Genomic DNA, 21139 nt, shown 5'->3' with positions numbered 1-21139 from the left:
ATTTTGTTGGTCAGGAAAAGTCAGGGAAATGTCAGGGAATTATGAACAAATTCTGGAATTTCTCCTAAAATACTAAATTTTTACAGATATGCTCCGTTTTGCTCTAAACAGGTTTTTGTCAGGGTGATGATTAATGGCAAAAACAACGACATAAGCACTGATGCACATTTTTTATTGATATTTAGTTATCAGTACGGGGGAGGAATCGATATTTATATGGTTTGAAACAAGTTTTGTATTTGGGAGTGATTAAACAAGTTTAATATCATGATGTATAGCCTCTGGATCATTAAAATAAGCAGAATATGGTTTATGTTACCTTGCCTAAAATGATCCTGTCTAAAATGTGTGACAGGATCATTTTAGGCAAGGTAACATAAACCATATTCTGCTAAGTTAAATATTTAAATTTTTTAAAATATCTATTGATTTTGATTAGTTGATATCAACTTACGGTATACCTGGAAAAAGTATAATATCAGTTTGGAAAACCTGGAAAAGTCAGGGAATTTTATTTACCAAAATTAGTACCAACCCTTTTAAACAAAGATAAAACTAAAAAAAATAGTTTTTGGTCTTAGACCGTGTTAGTTAAATATGGTGAATGGTTATGTAGACAATGTTAAATTTCTTGGTATTAATCTGGTCCCTTTCTTGGGGACCTCATATTGATTACATAAGTTCTAAGCTTTCAAGGGTAATTTGTCTTATAACTAAACTAATACATTTTATAGATCAAAATGATATTAAAACAGCCTACTTTGCTTATTTTCAATTCATTTTCAGATACAATATTATCTTTTACGGCAATTGCAGTAGGATGGAGGAAATTTTAGTCTTACAAAAGAAGTTACTTAGAATCATATCATGTGAACCCCAACAGGAACATTGTAAACCCCTGTTCATTCAGCTACTAAGTCTAACAGTAATTAACATTTATGTATTTGACTCTGTATCATATATTCTTAAAATCAAATAAAAAATCCAACTTAATCAAACAAAATTCTTATGTTCATAATACAAGGAACAAAAACGTTGCTATAATAGATTTTTTTAGACTGTCTATAACTCTTAAAAGCCATTTTAATCTCACTAAAAATATACAACAAGCTAATACATTTGATACAAAAATATCCTTAAAATACCTTTAAGACTAAATTTTACAAATGGCTTTTGAACAACCCATTTTATTCTCTAAATGAATTCTTTGAAATGCCTTGTATTAATTTTTAGTAGAGTTAGCAAACTAGCCTAATTACTGTTGGATTTTGTTGGTGGTATGAGGTTTAATCATTTCCATTATTCTAAATGTCACACATTTTTATTAACATAAAGATCAGTTGTAATATGTAATATATGTACCTGTTGTAACATGTTAAGGGTAGTAATCAACCTTCAGCCATAAAACTACTTTTTGCAGCTTTTTACAAGTTCCAATACTATATTTTCCCGTATTTATGTTAGTAAATAAATACGGGGTCTTTCTTACAAATCTGAAAACAACCAATAGCCTCATTCTTCTCTTAATTTTTCTCGATCATTTTAATTTTAGCGAATTTCCCAGATAGGGAATAAGCTATTACCGTAGTACTCATGATAAGACCTGGACCCGGGACCGATTTACTTTTTCGTTTTGAGGTCCCTAGAGGCCAAAAACACCATCCTTACGAATTCATATATATATATGTGTGTGTGCCCGTTAGCATGATAACTCGAGCAAAAATGTTCCGATATTTATGAAATTTGGTAAAAACGTATAAACCTACATTTATTCCAACGAGTTTACAAACCAGCATGGTCGGACTATGGGAACGAGGTTTTATGGGGTAAATTCTTTTCCATTTTTGACCCAAAAAACATAAAATTTCTTCTTTCTTCCAACCCATTTTGTAAAGCTTAAAAAAAAAATTATTGAGTATATTGAAGCGTTATTTGTGCCTAATAGTTACGGAGAAAATTCCAAAAATGGTAAATTGTTAATTCTTATGTATACACAATGTTACATAAGATAAAAATGTCAATAAAAATGTGAGACTATTGCATAAGAGTTATGCATTTTCCTTATGGAGAATAAGTAAACTGTTGAAGTTTGCTTGTTTATAAACATATTTTGATCAAATTTGGAAAACACATTTATTTCTTACTAAACTATTAACATAAAAAAACACTTACCCTCCCTGTTGCAGCAAACCTAATTACTTGTTAAACTAATTCTATTTAAATAGGGAATAAATGTGATATTAAGGAGACATTTAAGTTTAATGTCTGTCATTTAAGTGTGAATTTAACTGTTAAATATTATTGAGTTATTTTAATTTTTTTGTCTGGATACATATCTGACTTGTTTTGAGAAAAATTAACCAGAACTGTTGTTTTTAAATGCTATTTAATAAGAAAATGGATTTTCCGCCACTCTGCACAGTGAAGCAGCTTATACAATATACCTGTACCCTTTTTTTTACCAGAAATTAGTTGTTTACAGAAAGGGACTGGTAAGGTCAGCTGAAGTAGGTAAATTTAACTGTAGGTTTTTCAATAGGCTACATCAACAATGCTACAAGTTGCTCCTCCCCCCCCCACCCCCCCTTTTAATATACCCGCCTACTGTAACAATGCTAATTTTTATGTGCAGTAAGATCTCTTCTTTTTTGTAGGACGCTAGGCACGACCCCGGAATTGTTTTTTACATTACTTCAGGCTAGGCCTAGGGGTATGGCATTATCACTTGGATAAAATCCATTGGTGATTTGGCAGGATTTGAACCCGGGACCCCAGGATCCGGAGTCCCGCGCTCTAACCACTAGACCAGCTCGCTCCCCCATCTCTTTAACAAAAAATAAATAAAAATCTCTTTTACTAGACAGTTTGTGGACCCAGAGGTTGTCGAGTTTGGGGGTTGTGGAGTTATCCAGAACATTGGAATTTGTAATGGGTACAAATGAATACACAGCAGACTAATTTTTACATATGAATTTATTACTTACATGAGTATTTTTACATATTGAGTAAACAATCTTCAAAGAAACGTCACAAATATTCATCTTGAACTCTGAACACAATAGTAAGACAAAGTCAGCTAGACGTCAGCTGAGGACTGGCGAGTTACCGGGTGTCAAATAGCGAGGTGTTACTGTAATTCTAATTTGGCTATGGAACTATTTTAAATAAAAATTGTCTTAGGAAATGATTGTTTTTGGTGTAATATTGTGTCGTTGCATATCAAAATGAAGGTCAGCTGATCAGGGATGACATTTTACTAGAGTTTTAGTTATTTTAGTTGCCAGAGCCATCTTGATTGTTTTGTTTTTCTTTTGACAATTGTCATGAACTTTGTACATAGTTTTAATGACAATAAATAATTTAATTTCATTTCACTTAGAGTAGAGGTATCTGTCTTTTCAAGAAAAATACAGCTATTCAAAAATATAACATTAAAAAAATACATTTTTTGATACAAATAAAATAGTAAACCCCTGATTGCAGCAACATGTTTGTGTAAAAAATCTTAAAAATTATGTAAAATATCACCAATGTTTGTTTTTGAAAACTGTGTGATTTGAATTAGTAAACCTCTGTCTTTTGTACATCCTGAATTCAAAAAAACATTTAAAATATTTGTAAGTTATTCATTGGGGTAGGCTTAAGTATTCCTTGTCATTTTAGAACTATCATTTTGTCTAAAATAAACACTGGAAACCTTACAAAACTCACCCCTGTGTATGCATGTTTTCTGCAGACATTATCTATTGTACTATGAATCTTGAAATATGGAAAAATTAGCGTACAGCGTACAGCTGTAGATTACTCGTGTCTATTTACAGAAAAGTTTACATTTACATTTAAAAATTATTAAGCAGAATTCTTAACTGCTCTCTCAGATTTCTGTGGATTGGCCAGCTCACTCTTTGATCTCTTCCATTTCATTCTGCGATTTTGAAACCAAACCTTGACCTGGAAACAGAGTGGTAAGTACTTATTAAGATTAGAATATTTGCATACAGGTCTTTTTTCACTTACTGTAGTAACTGTACAGATGAATAAACAAAAAAAGTTTTTAAAGAATGAAATACTTTAGTGATAAGCTGCAAAGTAGCCACAGTAGCATATTGTTCATACGTATACATATAGTAAATAAATGAACTACTACATATCAATAATTCAGGGGCTGAAGAGGACGAAAACGAAAACTGAAAACGTTTCAGCTCTCTGGATTGGAACGTCATGAAGAAGACGGAGAGCGGGGCTATACCATACACAAAAGGGAGATTCGTAGTTACATCGCAAATTTCGAAGTAAAAGTAATGTAAACACAAGCAATAATTTAATTATTTAGCTACTGATTGTATATAAACATTTTGGAACTATTGAATTTTTTACATATAAAAATTGGTAGGCTAATTAAAAACAAGTTACCTTGTACGAAATAGCCCCGAGGGGTGGGGCTATTCCGTACAGTAGAAGGGGCTATACCGTACAGTTCAAAAATCATTTGTTTAGGTTTAGTAATATAATAGTACTGCAACAAATTACAGTACAAACACTTTTTATTACTATATAAAGGTTTGTAGTTAAGAAACAGTGTATTACAATTTAAACATTTTAGAAGAAATTACATTTCAAAAATCAACCTTCACGAAAAACATGAAGTTTATGAAAAAGTTATAAAATTTCATCCCAAAATCAAAAGAAAGAAGAAAAAGTCCACAAATGTAGTTCTCCGCAGCACTGCAAGCTGAATGGACCCACCCTGAACATGAGCAGCACCTTTGTACCAGAGCAGTACGGTTTAGCCCCAATCTGTACCTCGTGGGAATTTATAAACATAAACTCAAATTCTATCACTTAACCAATCATTGCTAATAACCAAAAGAGCGCTTAAGGGATGTTGTTTATTATGATATCACAGTTAATAGACTATGATAAAAGCTACTTCACTAACTTTTTATTTACTGGACGAAAATTATAAATAAGTGAGTAGAAACATGTTTTTTTACTGAAACATTGAAACTACCACACATATAGCAAAACGGTGCAGATACTGTAAACTTGCGCATGGGTGTACGGTTTAGCCCCGCTCTCCCCTAAAATCACTTTATTCATATCGCACATAGTGTACAGAATGATTTATCAATAAATCAAATTTCAGGAAGTTGGAAAAATCTTCTGATTTATACAAGGGTCTATTAGTCAGAAATAATTCCAAACGTTTTTTAAATGAATTAAAATTAGTTATATTTTTTATATTGTCAGGTAAGCTATTGAAATATTTAACAACACTAAGATGGGATTTTTTTGTAAACCGATAAATTATGAATTATGTTGAACGCCAATTCATTCACTACCTTTTCTCGTTGAATACTTATAAAAGGAGTTCAATTTTGGCAATCTTTCATGATTTGATTGAATATAAAGGGCTATTTGATAAATGAAATGTATAAGCTAAAAACAGTCATCATCTCTATTTCTTTCAAGTGCTCTTTATCGGAGTCTTTAGATTTTAGTTTTAACATGAGGCGAATTGCATTTTTATGAAGTTCCAGAATGCTATTTAGATTAAAATTTTATGTGCCCCCATAAAGACACAACCCAAAAGAAATGTGTGATTCAATTAAGGAATAATATTAAGGTATTTAAACTACTAAATTTTGACTAAATCTGTCTTAATGCATTTATGCCTTAATTGACTTTTTTACAAAAGCTTTCAACATGACTGTCCCAATTGAATTTATCATCTAACTTATATGCAATCCAAGAAATGTTATTGTTTTAACTTCATATAGTGAAATTGTACCCATAAAAGTATTAAACTTAGGTGCATTTTTGCTCCTTGAAGAAAAATTTATATAATTAGTTTTTATTGGATTCGGTAATAAATTTATTTCATTTAAATATTGGATACATTTTGTAAACTCAACAAAAGAAGAGACTTCCACATCAGAATTTGAATCACAGGATATTTTTATATTGTTGTCATCAGTAAATAAACAAACATGATTGTGAGATTCTATCAATGAGGGAGGGAAAGTCAGTCAAGTAAATTAAGAATAATAGGGGCCCCAATGTTGATCCTTGAGGGACACCATACCTAACAATTTATGTTGAAGTGTAAGTAATTAATTGGCTATGGCTATTTATGTTATCAATTGCACCATACTGCTGCCTGCCTGTAAGATAAGATTCAAACCAACCCAAGCTCTCCCTCCCTCAAGTTTTTTTTCAAGAATTAAATCATGTGAGACACTATCAAAGGCTTTTGTTAAGTCCAAGAATATTCCAACTACTTTTTCCTTTGAATCAATTGAATTAATTATAGATTCACAGAAATCAACTCCTGTGTCAATAACATACCTTCCTTCTCTAAAACCATATTGTTCTTTATCTATTAAATTATTTTCTTATAAGAATTTTGAAAGTTGTATTATGCATAACTCGCTCAAAGATTTTGGAAAATGAGCATAACAATGAGATAGGCCTGTAATTACACATTCATTGATATGTTGGAGTAGGTGACATCACAAATAGTGTTAGCGCCAGCAATGACTATAACCGTGTCCTCATTTGAGAATTCTTGTGTCATGTTGGAAATGTTGTTTAATATACAGGGTGTCCCGGAACTCTCTACCAATATTTTAGGGCATTGCTCCTGGGTAAGAAACATACCTAAATATCATATTTAAATTGTCTGGAAGTCCTTAGTTACTCACACAGCCGCCATTTTGATTTGTTCAGTTATTAATTTTTTTCTAAAGTATGGTTAAACATACAAAATGGAAACTTTGCACAAACATTTATGACAACTAGACAAAGCTACCAAAAAATTATGACGATTTTTAAAATTCATAAAACAAAATGGCGGCCGTCTAAAATTATGTTTCTTAAATAACTCGAAAACCGTTGATTTTACAAAAATTTTACAAGATTAACTTTTTTAAGGAAACTCTATTACAAATCGATCGACACCTTAATCTTTAAGATCGGACCAGTATTAACTGAGATATGGCAGTTTTAGTGATACGTGACCGCTGGAGGTTAGTTGCAGCGCATGCTGAAAGCGGTCACGTATCACTAAAACTGCCATATCTCAGTTAATACTGGTCCGATCTTAAAGATTAGGATGTCGATCAATTTTTAATAATCTTGCCTTAAAAAAGTTAATCTTGTAGAATTTTTGTAAAATAAACGGTTTTCGAGTTATTTAAGAAACAAAATTTTAAACGGCCGCCATTTTGTTTTATGAATTTGAAAAATCGTCATAATTTTTTGGTAGCTTTGTCTAGTTGTCATAAATGTTTGAGCAAAATTTCCATTTCGTATGTTTAACCATTCTTTAGAAAAAAATTAATAACTGAAAAATCCAAAATGGCGGCTGCGTGAGTAGCTAAGGACTTCCAGACAATTAAATATGATAGTTAGGTATGTTTCTTACTTAGTAGCAATGCCCTAAAATATTGGTAGAGAGTTCCGGGACACTCTGTATATTCAACAGAAGCACCCAAGTTAGCACAGGCAAATGATATATACATGGTAATAAATGAAAGGAAACATTATGAAGCTTTTGGTTGAATATTTTCATGCTTGTTACATACTTGTGAACATTAATACAATTGTAACCTAAATACTAAAACCACTCCACCAGTTCTGAAAATAATGCCGCTTTAAAGTACAATTTGCAATACTAGGTGATTGTAGTAATTCCGAGCAGCAGAAAGCGAGCTATTTAATCTCAAAACTAAGTAATCTATAGAAAGACTAGGAATGGTCACACAACACAGAAGTCACTTTGGAGGGCTGGATGACTTGAATAAAGTGTATCATGTTAATTTTGTTGTGTACTGCTTGCATGCTATCAACTGCTTAGAACTATTAGGTGAGTTCCCCCCACCAAGAAAGTGGCTGTATTTTACTTTGTTTAACAACTTTGGGTGGGTGCAAAAAGATTGGGTTGATCAACGTGATTTATTTACAATCTTGGACGATTTATTTGTTAGACAAACTTGATGGTACAGTTAATTTATAATATTTAAGTGTTGTAGGCTTACATGTTAAATGTTTTGTTTGTTATGTATTACAATGTGTACATTTTTATGTTTTAACTTAAAATTCTACAATTTGGCCGAGTATAAATTGGAAATGTTTCTGTATACCACTCGAAAATGCCATATTCAGTGAAACATACATATTTGATTATAAAACAATATTACTATATCTAAACTGCAACCGAGGTATGTGATAGTTTAGTCCTAAATATTCGTCAACTCACTTGTCTTTCAGTCAGATCTAGGGCAACGGCAATCTCGTATCTTCGTAGTCTCGTCAAGTAGTTAGAGTGATGGAACTCGCCTTCTAGTTGACCTAACTGCTGCTTGGTAAAGGCTGTTCTCTCTTTTCGACCTGTCAAACATTCTAATTTAAAACATTTAAAAAATTCTTTTCAATGTAATTCAAAAAATGTAAAACCTCATTAAAAAAACATCATGCATGATCTTAGTCTCTGACTCATTAAAGTCAAAGTTGTTTAGTCTCTTAGTCTCTACACTAGTATAGCTTACTCTCCTACAGCCCCGGAATGTAGATGGACAACATACATTTACACTTATACTCTTAACTCACAAGATGGTAAATTGATGAATAGTCCAGTCAATGAATGATCCAAAAGTAGGTGTAGAGTGCGTGAGCAGGTAACTAAGCGATTCCTTCAGAAACTTGTTCAGGGGGCTTAGGGTGTTAACATACCAAAAGTCCTGACTCCTAGGTGGTGAGCCAGGGGGTGGAGGGGGGAAAAAGGGGGGGGAAAAGGTACGCATTTTGGGTTTTTTGATTATATCTCGAAAACTATCAACTTTTTGTATACTATAGTAAATTATAAAATTGAAGAAGATTAAATTTTCTACAAGAAAAGTATATAATGTGTTTATTTTGGATCAACAGATTACGAGTTATAACTTATTTAATTGATATCTTATTAAAATACTCCTTCCATAAGAAATACATGTAAATTAGTATGCGAAATGGGGCGAATCCTATCCGCCCAAAGGAAATATAACTGATATTCTGGAAATCTTGACAAAATTTCCAGTAATTTGACACTTTAATCATGAAATTTTGTCAAAAATTAAAGCCAGGGTGAGCGTTTAAAAATGGGATGATTTAAGGTTTTTTTTATATTTCCAATAAAAAAACGCCAAAACTCGACATTTTGTTACCTCGCCCTCGCCTTAATTTTGGATCAATTTTAATGATTAAAGTGTCAAATTACTGGAAATTTTGTCAAGATTTCCAGAATATCATTTATATTTCCTTTGGGCGGATAGGATTCGCCCCATTTCGCATACTAATTTACATGTATTTCTTATGGAAGGAGTATTTTAATAAGATATCAATTAAATAAGTTATAACTCGTAATCTGTTGAACCAAAATAAACACATTATATACTTTTCTTGTAGAAAATTTAATCTTCTTCAATTTTATAATTTACTATAGTATACAAAAAGTTGATAGTTTTCGAGATATAATCAAAAAACCCAAAATGCGTACCTTTCCCCCCCCCCTTTTCCCCCCTCCACCCCCTGGCTCACCACCTAGGAGTCAGGACTTTTGGTATGTTAACACCCTAAGCTCCCTGAACAAGTTTCTGAAGGAATCGCTTAGTTACCTGCTCACGCACTCTACACCTCATTCCTTGACTGGACTAGAATTGGAGTGTCCAATAGAAATTGATGATCACTTACCATCTATTATACATGTATATTTACTGTATTTGAGTTAACAAGTGTAATTATATGTTTAAAATGTAATTAGACATATGTTTATTTACTTTCTGTAAATTTAACAACACACACAATGCTGATCAAGAAATTATTTTGTATTTCATGTCAATCACAAAATTATCCAAAATCCGTTACTTTGCGCCTGGTAAGGAAAATCAGTAAGACAACTGTTAAGGCCTTTTCGCACCGGCGTAATGGACGTCCCAGACATTCTTGACATCCAGTGCACGGTCCTTTCACATCACACAGAAACTTCCAAAGCGTCCACTTGTCCATTTGAAGTCAGACGAGTAACACCCTCACTCATTTCTATTTTCTAAGAAATTACCGTAAGATTTAACTCGCAGTCAAATTTTGGTTATAGTGTATCCACATAACTCTTTGTGAGATTTTTTGTTTCCTAGCAATCACTTGATTCCATCAGAAAAAATAGTCATCAACATCAATGAAGAAAATCAACCCAAATCCAGTTAATGACCGAAACGGTCATTCACTGTTTATACCCTAATTTGTGAACCAGTAATTGACCGGCTGTTTAAATATACAATAGGTTAGGATTTTGATCTTTAAATGAGTACAGAATTGTACCTTAACATGTTAACTGTGAATTACATGTAACAATTACATTTAATGTGTAATATATTACAGTTACAATCAATAATTAAAGAACTATGACAAATTACAACCAACCATGTTTGTGCGAAACGCCATAGTGGGAAGCTTAACAATGAACTGCTTGGTACATCTAATTTTGTTTTTGTTACAAAAGGATGATTGAAACTTTATTTTTAATCAGTCACAGAGTGCATTAGGCCCCAAAGTTACTTTTTAAACCGTTTGTGATGGACTAGCAAAAACAGAAAGTCTGATATGATGTTTTTTTTTCATACAAAACGGTAATTCAGTAAGGGGTGTTCATCCTCTGGTGCACCCACCCTACATCGAACACTGAAGCAAGTGATCTAAAGTGTTTGTATAATCATTAAAATTCACGTACAGTATGGTCTTGCTTCTCACGGCAATATATTTTACGCCACACTACATTATTTTGACGAACTTGCCACGCAAGGATTTAGTCCAGAAAACAGCTGTTTGCCGCCAGCTTAATCAAATGGGGTTTCATTGCGTACTACTGTACTGCAATGAGTTTTACCGGACACCAATCAGCTGATTATACTGTATTTGCGTGGCAATGAGTGTTTATAAACAAAGACATAACCTCTCTTAGTGATTACGACTAGTTATTTTTAGTCCTTTAGTTGGTGGTCATATATAAAGATTTGTAAAGATTTAGTAGTATGGCGTAAACTATCGTACGTAACGCGTCCAAAATGTGTTTACCGGACTCGTATGGTAATCCCGTACTCGACTTCGTCTCGCACGGGAACGACCACACTCGTCCGGTAAACACTTGTTTTCAGGACTAATAACGTAATATACTATACTGGCGGAATCTCTATTGTAAAATACAACAAGAAGGCTTCGTTAGTCGTTACTAAAACTAAAACTTCATACTATATTGGAACTCACAGGTACATGGGCTAGAATTTAAACATTTCAGTTTCCATGTCCTAGAGCCTAGATGAGTTGTTATAGCATAGTGGATTAATATGTCGTTTTAAAACACTTGAAATAAAATAATGTTACGGATTAATTTTTGGAAACAGAAGTGAGAGTGTCCTCTTGTTTCCTCTTCAGATGATTATAAGAATATTTTTTTTTGTTGAAATTTCAGCTTATTTTATTTGTTAGTTTTGGGATACAAAGTACAATTCGAGGGAACCATCATCTACAGTAGGTTAGTTTCAGGTAAAACTATTTAGGTAGATTATGTATACCTTTTCCTTTTACCTAAATTCAATCTCTGTTCACTTTATCCTTAGAACAAAACTATATCTGAATCCTCAATGCTAAATCTTTGAATAAATGTTTTTTTACAACTACAAAAATTGTTGATTGTTCGCTTAACAAAACATTACGCATGAAAAGTTTTAATAAGTGTATCTAATCGATCATGGTTATATTGGCGTTAAGTAGGCTATGACATGTTCACCAAAATAAATATTTTAAAACTGTGAAAGGTTACGCATTAAAAGTTTTAATAAGTGTGTCTAATCGATCACGCTTATATTGGCTTAACCACAGAGAATATGTCTGTGGTTTAACCATGGGTTGGGGTCGCTCGAGCCCATTTATGAAACAAAAGGTCCTGTAATTAAAAATAAAACTCAATGAGATAATATTCGTTTCAAAATGTGATACGTAATCTAGAGTTCCACTTAGTTTTTTTAAATATATTTGTCGACAGTTTGATACCCACAACATTGGTGTCCATGTCCATTCATCAACATTCGATTATTCCAGTATTGTTTGAAAAGCTAGGAAATTTATATTTTTAGGTTGAACGTATTGCCATGGTGGATTTCAAAGCCAGCATCGTATTAACAAAAATGAAACTTTTCAATATGCAGATGACACAATGCTTTTGCTTGGAGGACCCGCTATTGAATTCCTGTAAACTAGCATATACAGAGAATTCTTTGCTCTGGGTTCCGGGCTAATTTGGCCTGGCCCTTAATGTATGAAAAACACAAATTATAAACTTTTCTACTATAACTACAGGGAAGATTCCAATCACATTATCCTCTCAAATCATCAATTACCTACACAACATAATGTAACCTTCCTTGGATTAATTTGGAATAAAGTCTTAACTGGGCAAATTGAAAATTGTAGTAAAAAATTACACCCTTGCATTTTTCTTTTCAATACAAATAATATCATAAGTAACGAATCTGGAAACGCAGCTAATAATATACCATGCGTATTTCACATCATTAATGACATCGTATCCTGATCTGGGGTAACTCTCCTCATTCAAAAAGGATGTTTAAATTATTACAAATAAGTACCTAATACGAATTATTGGTTAAGTCTCCTAGAACCTCTAGTAAAAAACTGTTTCAAAATTTAAAGTTCTAACTTTCAATGATCAGAATATTTTTGAAATAGCATGCTGGGTTTATATAAGCCTTTCCATTTTTAGGGAGACCCAAATTAAACATAATTACAATAGGACCAGAAATAAGAATATTATCAAACATGTAGCTGGCAATTTACAAATATTATAGCTATAACCGCAATACATTGGTCCAAAAATCTTAAATAATTTTCAAGAAGTTGAACTTCTCTAGAAAATTCTTCCAAGACTTTCTTTAAAAATGGCTCAACACTAAATCTATTTTTTCTTTGGTAGATTATTTGGAGGTCTGCTGGAATTAGGTATGAATAAACACCCATTCATATTATATAGCCTACAACGTTCTTCTAGCTCAATTTGTGTCATGTAAAAACATTATATTTAGGGCAGATTCAGTTGTTTTTGTGTATTAGTTGTATTTATTGGTTTTAAGGATCCGATTTAACCATTGACAATACCTCCTGTTATTATGATGTAGGCCTACTGACATTTAAATAAATAGATAAATTCATACTCATTTATTACATAACTGTTAAATATCCCTTTGGCCAAAGTCGATTAACTACTACACAAAAGTGTTATTATTTTTATACATTTATTTTTTATTACATTAAACCCCAATAACTGAGGAAGGTTTCTGTAATATTACATCTATCTTCAATTGAACATTTTTTAAAGTTTATTTTTTAGTTAAATTTTTTTGAGTATCACCACCGTATTCTAACACCGAGAAATATATATTCAATTTTATTATAAACTGATATTATTTTTACGTTAACTGATAATAACGATAATTTTATGATAAAAATGTGAATGTGTAATTCTTGGTTGTATTATGGTACCTCACAAACTTTTACAACTTACGATAGTAGAAACCACTCAGTTAAAAGAACTGAGTAGGTAACATTTAGTAAAACGTAACTTACGGCACATTTTATTTTGTTAAACAATATCTTTAAATGTTTAATCAACACATTATTTTACTTCGTCCTATTAAAAACTAAGATCTTGGTTGTTAATATTATTAATTTGTATTCTACCATGCATATTGATTGATTAAGAATGTGTATCAGCCCACCTTTGTTCTCAATCCTATCTTCGTCTTCTTGTGGTTTCAAACTGTTCTGCTGCGTCGAGACATTGGCTGTAGTAGAAGGATAAGTCCGGTGTGCTTCTCTATCCACCTGTCCTTTGAAACAGAGGCCCTCAAAGTCCGGGTCAGTAGATCCGAGCAAGTTGTCATCGCTGAATCCGGAGTTGCACACCTCCAAAAACTCCTCTCCCGACTCCAAGTCCGACAAGTGGCCGGAGCTGTTGCACGAATTGTTGTCAAAGGCACAAGTTTTGTTAAAAACCGTTTCGTCAAAAATGTCCCCGAAATCATAACAGTCCTGATAACACGGGATGAAATGATGCGGGTGCGAGTTCGCGTCGTTTAAACGTTCGAAACTGGGAGAGATTTGCCAATCAACGGTACAACTGTTGTCTACTACTTCCGAGGAATATTTGTATAGTGAAGTTTGTTCTGGCGAGGCGAACTTAAACTGATTTTGATGAGCGAGATCGGGGAACGTGCAAGTGAAGTTATTCTCCTCGTCCATGACGTGTGGAGATCGCGGGCACATGTGTTGTGACCGTCCGTCGTCCGAGGTTGACATTTGGAGTTGTGAGATCATTCTCCGTCTCGACCAATAGGCTTTCGAGTTCGAAGCTCTGCACCAATCGGAGCTGAGTGACTTTTTCTTTGTCGCTTTGAGTCAAATGCGTTGTTTTTGTTAAATGTCTTCATTCTTAACCAAACAACATCAATGTCGTTGTTGTAACTTTAAACGGATAATTAAACTACTTCATCTTTTACTACTGCAAATGATAAATAATTACTGCTGAATATTTGTATTTAAATTGCAAACTCTGTAACACAAAACATACAATTAATTGTATAATTAATAGGCTAATCCATTTGATCGAATTTAAAATAAATGAATGCTTGCATAAACTGAAGCGTTGTTTGTACGTAATGGATGTGGAAAACATTAAACAAAACTTTGACAAAGTTTAAAATTCCCATCTTATTCTAGTGGATAGTAAGTAAACTGTTGTAGTATGCTTGTTCATAGATATATTTTGATCAATTTTGGAACATTTATTCATTTCGTACTGAGCTATTGACATTTTAATTGCACATTTACCTTCCCTGTAGCATCAAACATAAGTACTCGATATACCTTATGTTACTTGAATAGACAATAGACAGACATCTGAAATATCTGAGTGGAAGGCAAATGGAAATTTGCATCTGCAGGTTTGCTGCGGAGAGGAATTTATTAACTATGGGAAAAACTTAAATCTACAAATTTGGAACGGAACTGAGTTTACTAAATGCGACCTTTTATGATAAGGTCACGAACTGATTAGAGTGTATATAATTTATGTTCATGTAATCAACTATCAAGTAATCTAGCCCCCTGAAAATGTGTTAGAATAACTTAAAAACTGTTTTCTGTCAACTATTGTGGAATCTGTTATTGGGGGTTCACAACATTTTGTCGGTTTGAGGGGAATTTCACCCACCACTTTTTTTACTTAATATAAGCCTATAATGTAGCAGCTAATTGATGTTTTGACAAACATCAGCTGTTAAGCTATTTTACTTTAATTATCTAGTGAATGGGATATCAGAAAAAACTATAAAAAAATTTGTTCGATAATGCCTTTTGCAGCATTCGTGAGTTTCTTTGCCCTAGAACTGGTAGTGTAAATACAGTAGCATAGTTGACAGTTTTAATTTATATAAGAGATTTTTGTTTACATAAATATAGTATTTTATTATGTTTTTGACGTAGCTAATGCATTTTATGTTAATTTTGCTGAATAAACGACTTATGACTTATAGATTTCTACCCCTTTACGAGGTATAATACCAGGCTTTATATGTAGTTTTTAAAACGTCAAACTTTATGATATTAAATATTTTAAATTCCTAACACAACAGAGAGGTGGTCGAATATTGTGCATAACATTACATTGTTACACTAAACTTAAAAGACTATTCTTTAACTTTAATTTCAGAGACAATTATATACCTTACGTTCCATTGATTTCCTTATATACCTATTACAGTAATGCCATTTGTTAAGTACAGTATAACTAATACAGTTTACTGTTTGTGTAAGTAGTTAGCCAATACTAATGAATGCAAAACTCTTTTCATGTATGCCCTACATAACTTTTCCCCCAAAATAAGTGTCCCTTGAAATCAATCAATTTACAAAATAAAATTAAGAATATTTTAATGTTTTTACAATGGTTACTCAGATATCCCATAAGGTAGAACATGTTTACAATTTATGTTTCGTGATTTATTCTTGTTTGGCGAGATTCAGTCAGTCGAGTTTGCGGTTTGGTGGTCGAGCTGGATGCCCGAGTTTCTCTATTATTCCACAGTCCGAAGTGTTGCAAACGCGAATGACGTTTTACGGATGACCTATGATGCAGCTGTTGGCGGCTTGTCAAAGACGTCGCTTCCGGTCCGGTCAAGCTTCCGCCCTCCACCCCCTACCCTACCGTTAGCTCTCGCCAAGTAGTAATATTGATACACTAGCAGCGAGTGAATTAGCTCTAGCATGATATGAACTAAACATAATCATTGCTAGTAAATACTTGTTCGCTATTGACATAGAGCGTGTTAATAGTGCTAGCAGGCTAACACAAATCTGGGTATTAGTTGTCCCGTGTTCTACTAGTGGGAGTACACTTCTGTACTAGCGCATGACAAATGATTCGCTCGCATGGACCCAAGGAAGCAGTGCTAGTTGCGAGTTGATATTTTATTTCCATGCTTCAATACAGTTATATACCATTTACATAGAAGCAGTCCATGTACTTATAATTATTACTGGAGTGGGTTTTGATCATTTTGTCTTTTTCACTTCACTTTCACTGTCATGCCATGCTTTAAATAGGTACTAACACATAATTAAATTACCAATGAATATAACAAAGGGTATAAATATTTAAAAATATAACAGTGATAAATAATGGAAATATAAATTCAGAATGATACATAGTAGAACATTGATAACAAGACTCTCGTGGGGATTTATAAATGAGACTTGTTATCAAGGTTGACTTCATGTCGAGGTTTGCAATAACATGTGATTAGGGGTAAAATAAATTCTGGGGGATTTAAAAATGACACTTGTTATCAAGGACGACTTGTTATTGAGGTTCTAGTTATCGAGGTTCCACTGAAATACAACTAAAACAACTAAAACACAACGTTGAGAGTATTGATCTTGTCGGAGAAAATATCGATACTGTCACATTTGTCTATAAATTGTAGTCCCTCATGAGGGGAGAGGTACGGGCAGTGGTGCGGCTGTAGGGCAACGAGAAGAGATGTTTATTTCTACTGTTGAAGGTGGACACGCGATAAGACAGGCCAGGTAAGCAGCGAGTAGATATAATACCAGAATATGACCCCACTTTCGGCGTTTTAGAGGCACTTTTAGGGCACTTTTTATAGGGGAAAAATGAGAAAAAAATGGAAGAGCTTTTTTTGGCCACTTTTTTTAAAGACCCAGCTCTCGACCTATACACCCCTATATAAATTTTCTACTTTTGTTAATACTAAAAATCACGTCTGGAAATGGTGAGCTTTTTTTGGCCACTTTTTTAAAGACCTGGATCTCGTCTAATACAAGCCTATATAAATGTTCAAACTCCATTAAAATTTCAAATCCACATCCATTCCCATGTATATTTTCAAAATCATGTGAGGTTTGTGCGTGAACTCGGGCATGCTCCCGGCTCATGATGTGCTCCCTTGGACATCCTTAGTGGAAATCCATGAGTTCTGGCTACTTGGGAACCCAAGCCATTTGACATACAACGAATCACCCTTTCTCCTAATTACCTTCTCTACCAAATACATGTCCTTATACTTGGTCTTTAACAACTCCTCTGTATAGAAGCCTCCCCTGATTATATTGCCATTTTCATCTTTCAAGATATAAGTCACAGGCTTTGTATTCTTAACTTCTGCTATTGTAAATAGTTCCCCTGTCCAATTTGGAGTATAACCTTTACTAAAAACATGTTTATACTTGGAAATCCTTACGCTATCACCTACCTTATATCTTGGCTTTTTAACTTGCACTACTTTAGAAGTCAACCTCTCATGCACATATTTACTATTCTTAACATTCACTTGGTTAGGCTTCATTCCTATAGATCTATGCACTTTATTATTATATTTTCGAATTAACTTTGGAAGTAAATCCAACCATTTATAACTCCCCTGAGCACTAAATTCTCTATATAACCAATTCTTTAAAGTTCTCTGAAACCTCTCCACAATTGCAGCCTTAGTTGTAGAAAATGTGTGATAGTGATTAATATTTAATTTTTTCATTAGTTTGCTAAAATATTGATTAAAAAATTCTTTTCCATTGTCAGATTGAATGTTTTTAACCCCCTTTGGTAGAATGGTTTTAATGGCTTCTGTAACCACTAACCCTGTCTTATTCTTTAGTGGAGCAGCATAAGCTTTTTTAGAAAATGTATCTATTAAAGTTAAAATATATTTATTGCCAGAATTTTCTCTAGCATAGTTTTGCATATCAACTAAATCTATTTGTATGGTTTCGTTTATACCCAATACTTTAAAAGACCTTCTAATGAAATTCTTTCTTGCAGGCTTATGAAGCTCGTATGCAATTTCATTCATTTTTTATAACATCATCCTTTCCTGTAACTCTAAATACATCACCATTAGCCCCAATCAATAGATTATCTTCCATTCTTTTAAATACATAGTTTTCTGGTATATATGGTCTATTATCTATATACTTAAATCCACTCAAAGATGTGGGGTCAGCAACTAATAAATCAGGATTATATTCCATCAAATTAAACTTTTTTTCTCCATATACAAATTTTGATCCATCGTAATGCATAGATTGTGACATTAGACAAATATCATCCAAATGTTCCCCCTCTGGTAGATTTCTTATAAATTGTTTTTTGGCATCCCAACATTTTTCTTTTTTATCAAAAGTTATAGTCTGTTCTTTTATAACACAGTCAGTTTCATCAATGGCAGGTTTAACACGTACTAACCTTTTACTATTAAAACTCCAATAGCCTGCTTCCATTTTTGGAACTTGTGAAACATTCACAGCATCTTTACTATCTGTACCTTCCATCAAATTACTAATTTTCTGTTTCTTTGCATTCCAAACACCATTCTCTGATTCTAAAAATTCATAATTATTATCGTCTTGTACAAATTTACCATCTTCTTTTCGTATTAAAGTCTGTTGTAAAGTGGGCACATCATCTAAACTTTCACCCTTTTCTACATTAGTAATTTTCCGTTTCTTAGCATTCCAAATATCATTCTCTGATTCTAAAAATTCATAATTATTATTGTCTTGTACAAATGTACCACCATCTGTTCGTATTAAAGTCTGTTGTAAAGTGGGCACATCATCTAAACTTTCACCCTTTTCCACATTAGTAATTTTCTGTTTTTTAGCATTCCAATTTTTATTCTTAGATTCTAAAAACTCATATTTAGTTCTACCTTGTAAGAAGACATCACCTTTTCTAGTTAATGTCTGTCCCAAAGTTGATACATCATCTACAAACTCCCCATCTTTAACGTTACCAATTTTACGGTTTAAACCATTCCAACTATCGTCTTGTAAATTTAAAGTAGGTTCACTACTAGCCCTGGGTTCTGCAGGCTTATTATATGGATTATATAAATGATAAAATTTATCTATAAACATATTTTTATTTAGTAAATAATTCCACTTTCTCTCAATTCCTCAATAATGGAATCTATTTCATTATCCACTCCTGAGTTACCGGCTTGGCGACTTAGCCAAAGAAGTCTTAACCTATCTACAAGCTCATTAGGATCATCCCAATAAATATAGTCTATTTTATTACCAGTCACTTGTCTCAAACCTTCACCAACAGACTTAAATAGAGGTTTAATTATATTAAGATATTTAGTATGTCTATTACTTGAAATTGGTGCACCATCTTTGTAACTCTTTAAATGTCCATTTGTAGCTTCCAAAATTTCTTTATAATTTTGCAAATCAGCCGGAGTATAATCCTCAGGTTCTTTTAAAGTTAACAATTGCCACAAACCTTTTGTCCCCTTGTAGGTTTTATTTGCAATTGTAACATCATCATTGGCAATGTCAACTTCCTTATTTCCAATAAAAAATTTATTTGCTTCTCGTCTAATACCATATGTAGTGTCTGTCATACTACTTTTACTGAGGTAATTTCCTAAATAGTCTGATGCTAAAAGACCAAAATCTAATTTCTGTGGGGTGGATTGCTGTAATGGTTGTAATCTTGGTATTATTGGTATTCTAGATGGAGTCATTGGGAGAATCTCCATTCGAGGCCTCTCTGTTTTGGCGATTTTTTTTAATTCTTGTAATGGCTCTATTAAAGGTTGGAATGTTTGAAACCTCTCTTCAGCCTCTAGAAACTTGCCACGTTTTAAAGCTCTATATTTCTCTCGTATTTGATTTGCAGAGTCAACCAATTCTTGTTGAATGTTTTTCATCTTTTATTTACATTTTATTTATCTCATTTGACAAAGGATTGTACTCAAACACTTTATCATGTATTATTAAACAATATGCAGATGTATTTGCTGGTACATTTTCTGCAGTTTCAATCTCTAATTTAATATCAACAATTCCTTCCTTCACTGTTTCGTTCTGTCTAGAACAGTCTATTACAATTAGTGGATATTTCTTCATAAACTCAGCCCTACTAATCATAGGATCTGGGATAGTATTATAGTAAGTCTCTCTAAACCTCATAAACATCTCATAAGCTTTAGAGACATCTCCATTTTCAAAGTCGAGATTTAAATCACTATAAGGATAATATTCAGAGTTTAGAAATACTTTGAGATTTTTTAACTTACAGTGATCAAATTCATCAGTTCTTTTTCGTGCACTATTATCCCTAGCTGTTTGGAAACCAAATATAATATACCTAGGCTTCTCCAAACTTGAAGATGTCTTTACTGACCATGTATGTCTTGTAGTATTGGGATATGATGGAAGTTCATGCAACTCTAAGCTTCTAAATGCAATTTGCAAATTTTTATTTTGCAATAACATCTTTTGTAATTGTAACTTCTCCCCATCTGATGGTATTACATGTGGCATCACCCATTGAATTGAGTTAAGTATAATTTTGGGAATTGCATCAGCAGTACCACTGGCTGGAGCACTAGTGGTTGTTAATATACAATTCAAATCATTTTTGGATCTTTTCAACACCAATTCTTGTTTGACATTTACTAATACCTTATTAAAATCCTCAAATACACCCATTAACAGTTCTAAT

General features: G+C 32.9%; 1 protein-coding gene across 1 annotated transcript in view; it reads right to left on the bottom strand.

Moving 5' to 3' along the window:
- Positions 1-3849: 3849 nt before the first annotated feature.
- Positions 3850-21139, bottom strand: part of LOC128999038 (homeobox protein MOX-2-like) — a 41616-nt gene continuing 24326 nt past the window's right edge. Inside the window, exons 4-6 of the mRNA XM_054425394.1 lie at positions 13827-14059; positions 8261-8391; positions 3850-3951 (exon numbers count right to left, since the gene is read on the bottom strand). Of these exons, the coding sequence (XP_054281369.1) occupies positions 3850-3951; positions 8261-8391; positions 13827-14059 (466 nt within the window). The remainder of the gene's footprint in view (positions 3952-8260; positions 8392-13826; positions 14060-21139) is intronic.

The sequence above is a fragment of the Macrosteles quadrilineatus genome, unplaced genomic scaffold, assembly GCF_028750875.1.
Source record: "Macrosteles quadrilineatus isolate MER2022 unplaced genomic scaffold, UCM_ALF_1.0 Scaffold_7__1_contigs__length_78375512, whole genome shotgun sequence".
NCBI lineage: Eukaryota > Metazoa > Arthropoda > Insecta > Hemiptera > Cicadellidae > Macrosteles > Macrosteles quadrilineatus.
Note: the sequence above shows the minus strand (reverse complement) of the source record. Positions and strands in the feature narration are given on the sequence as shown.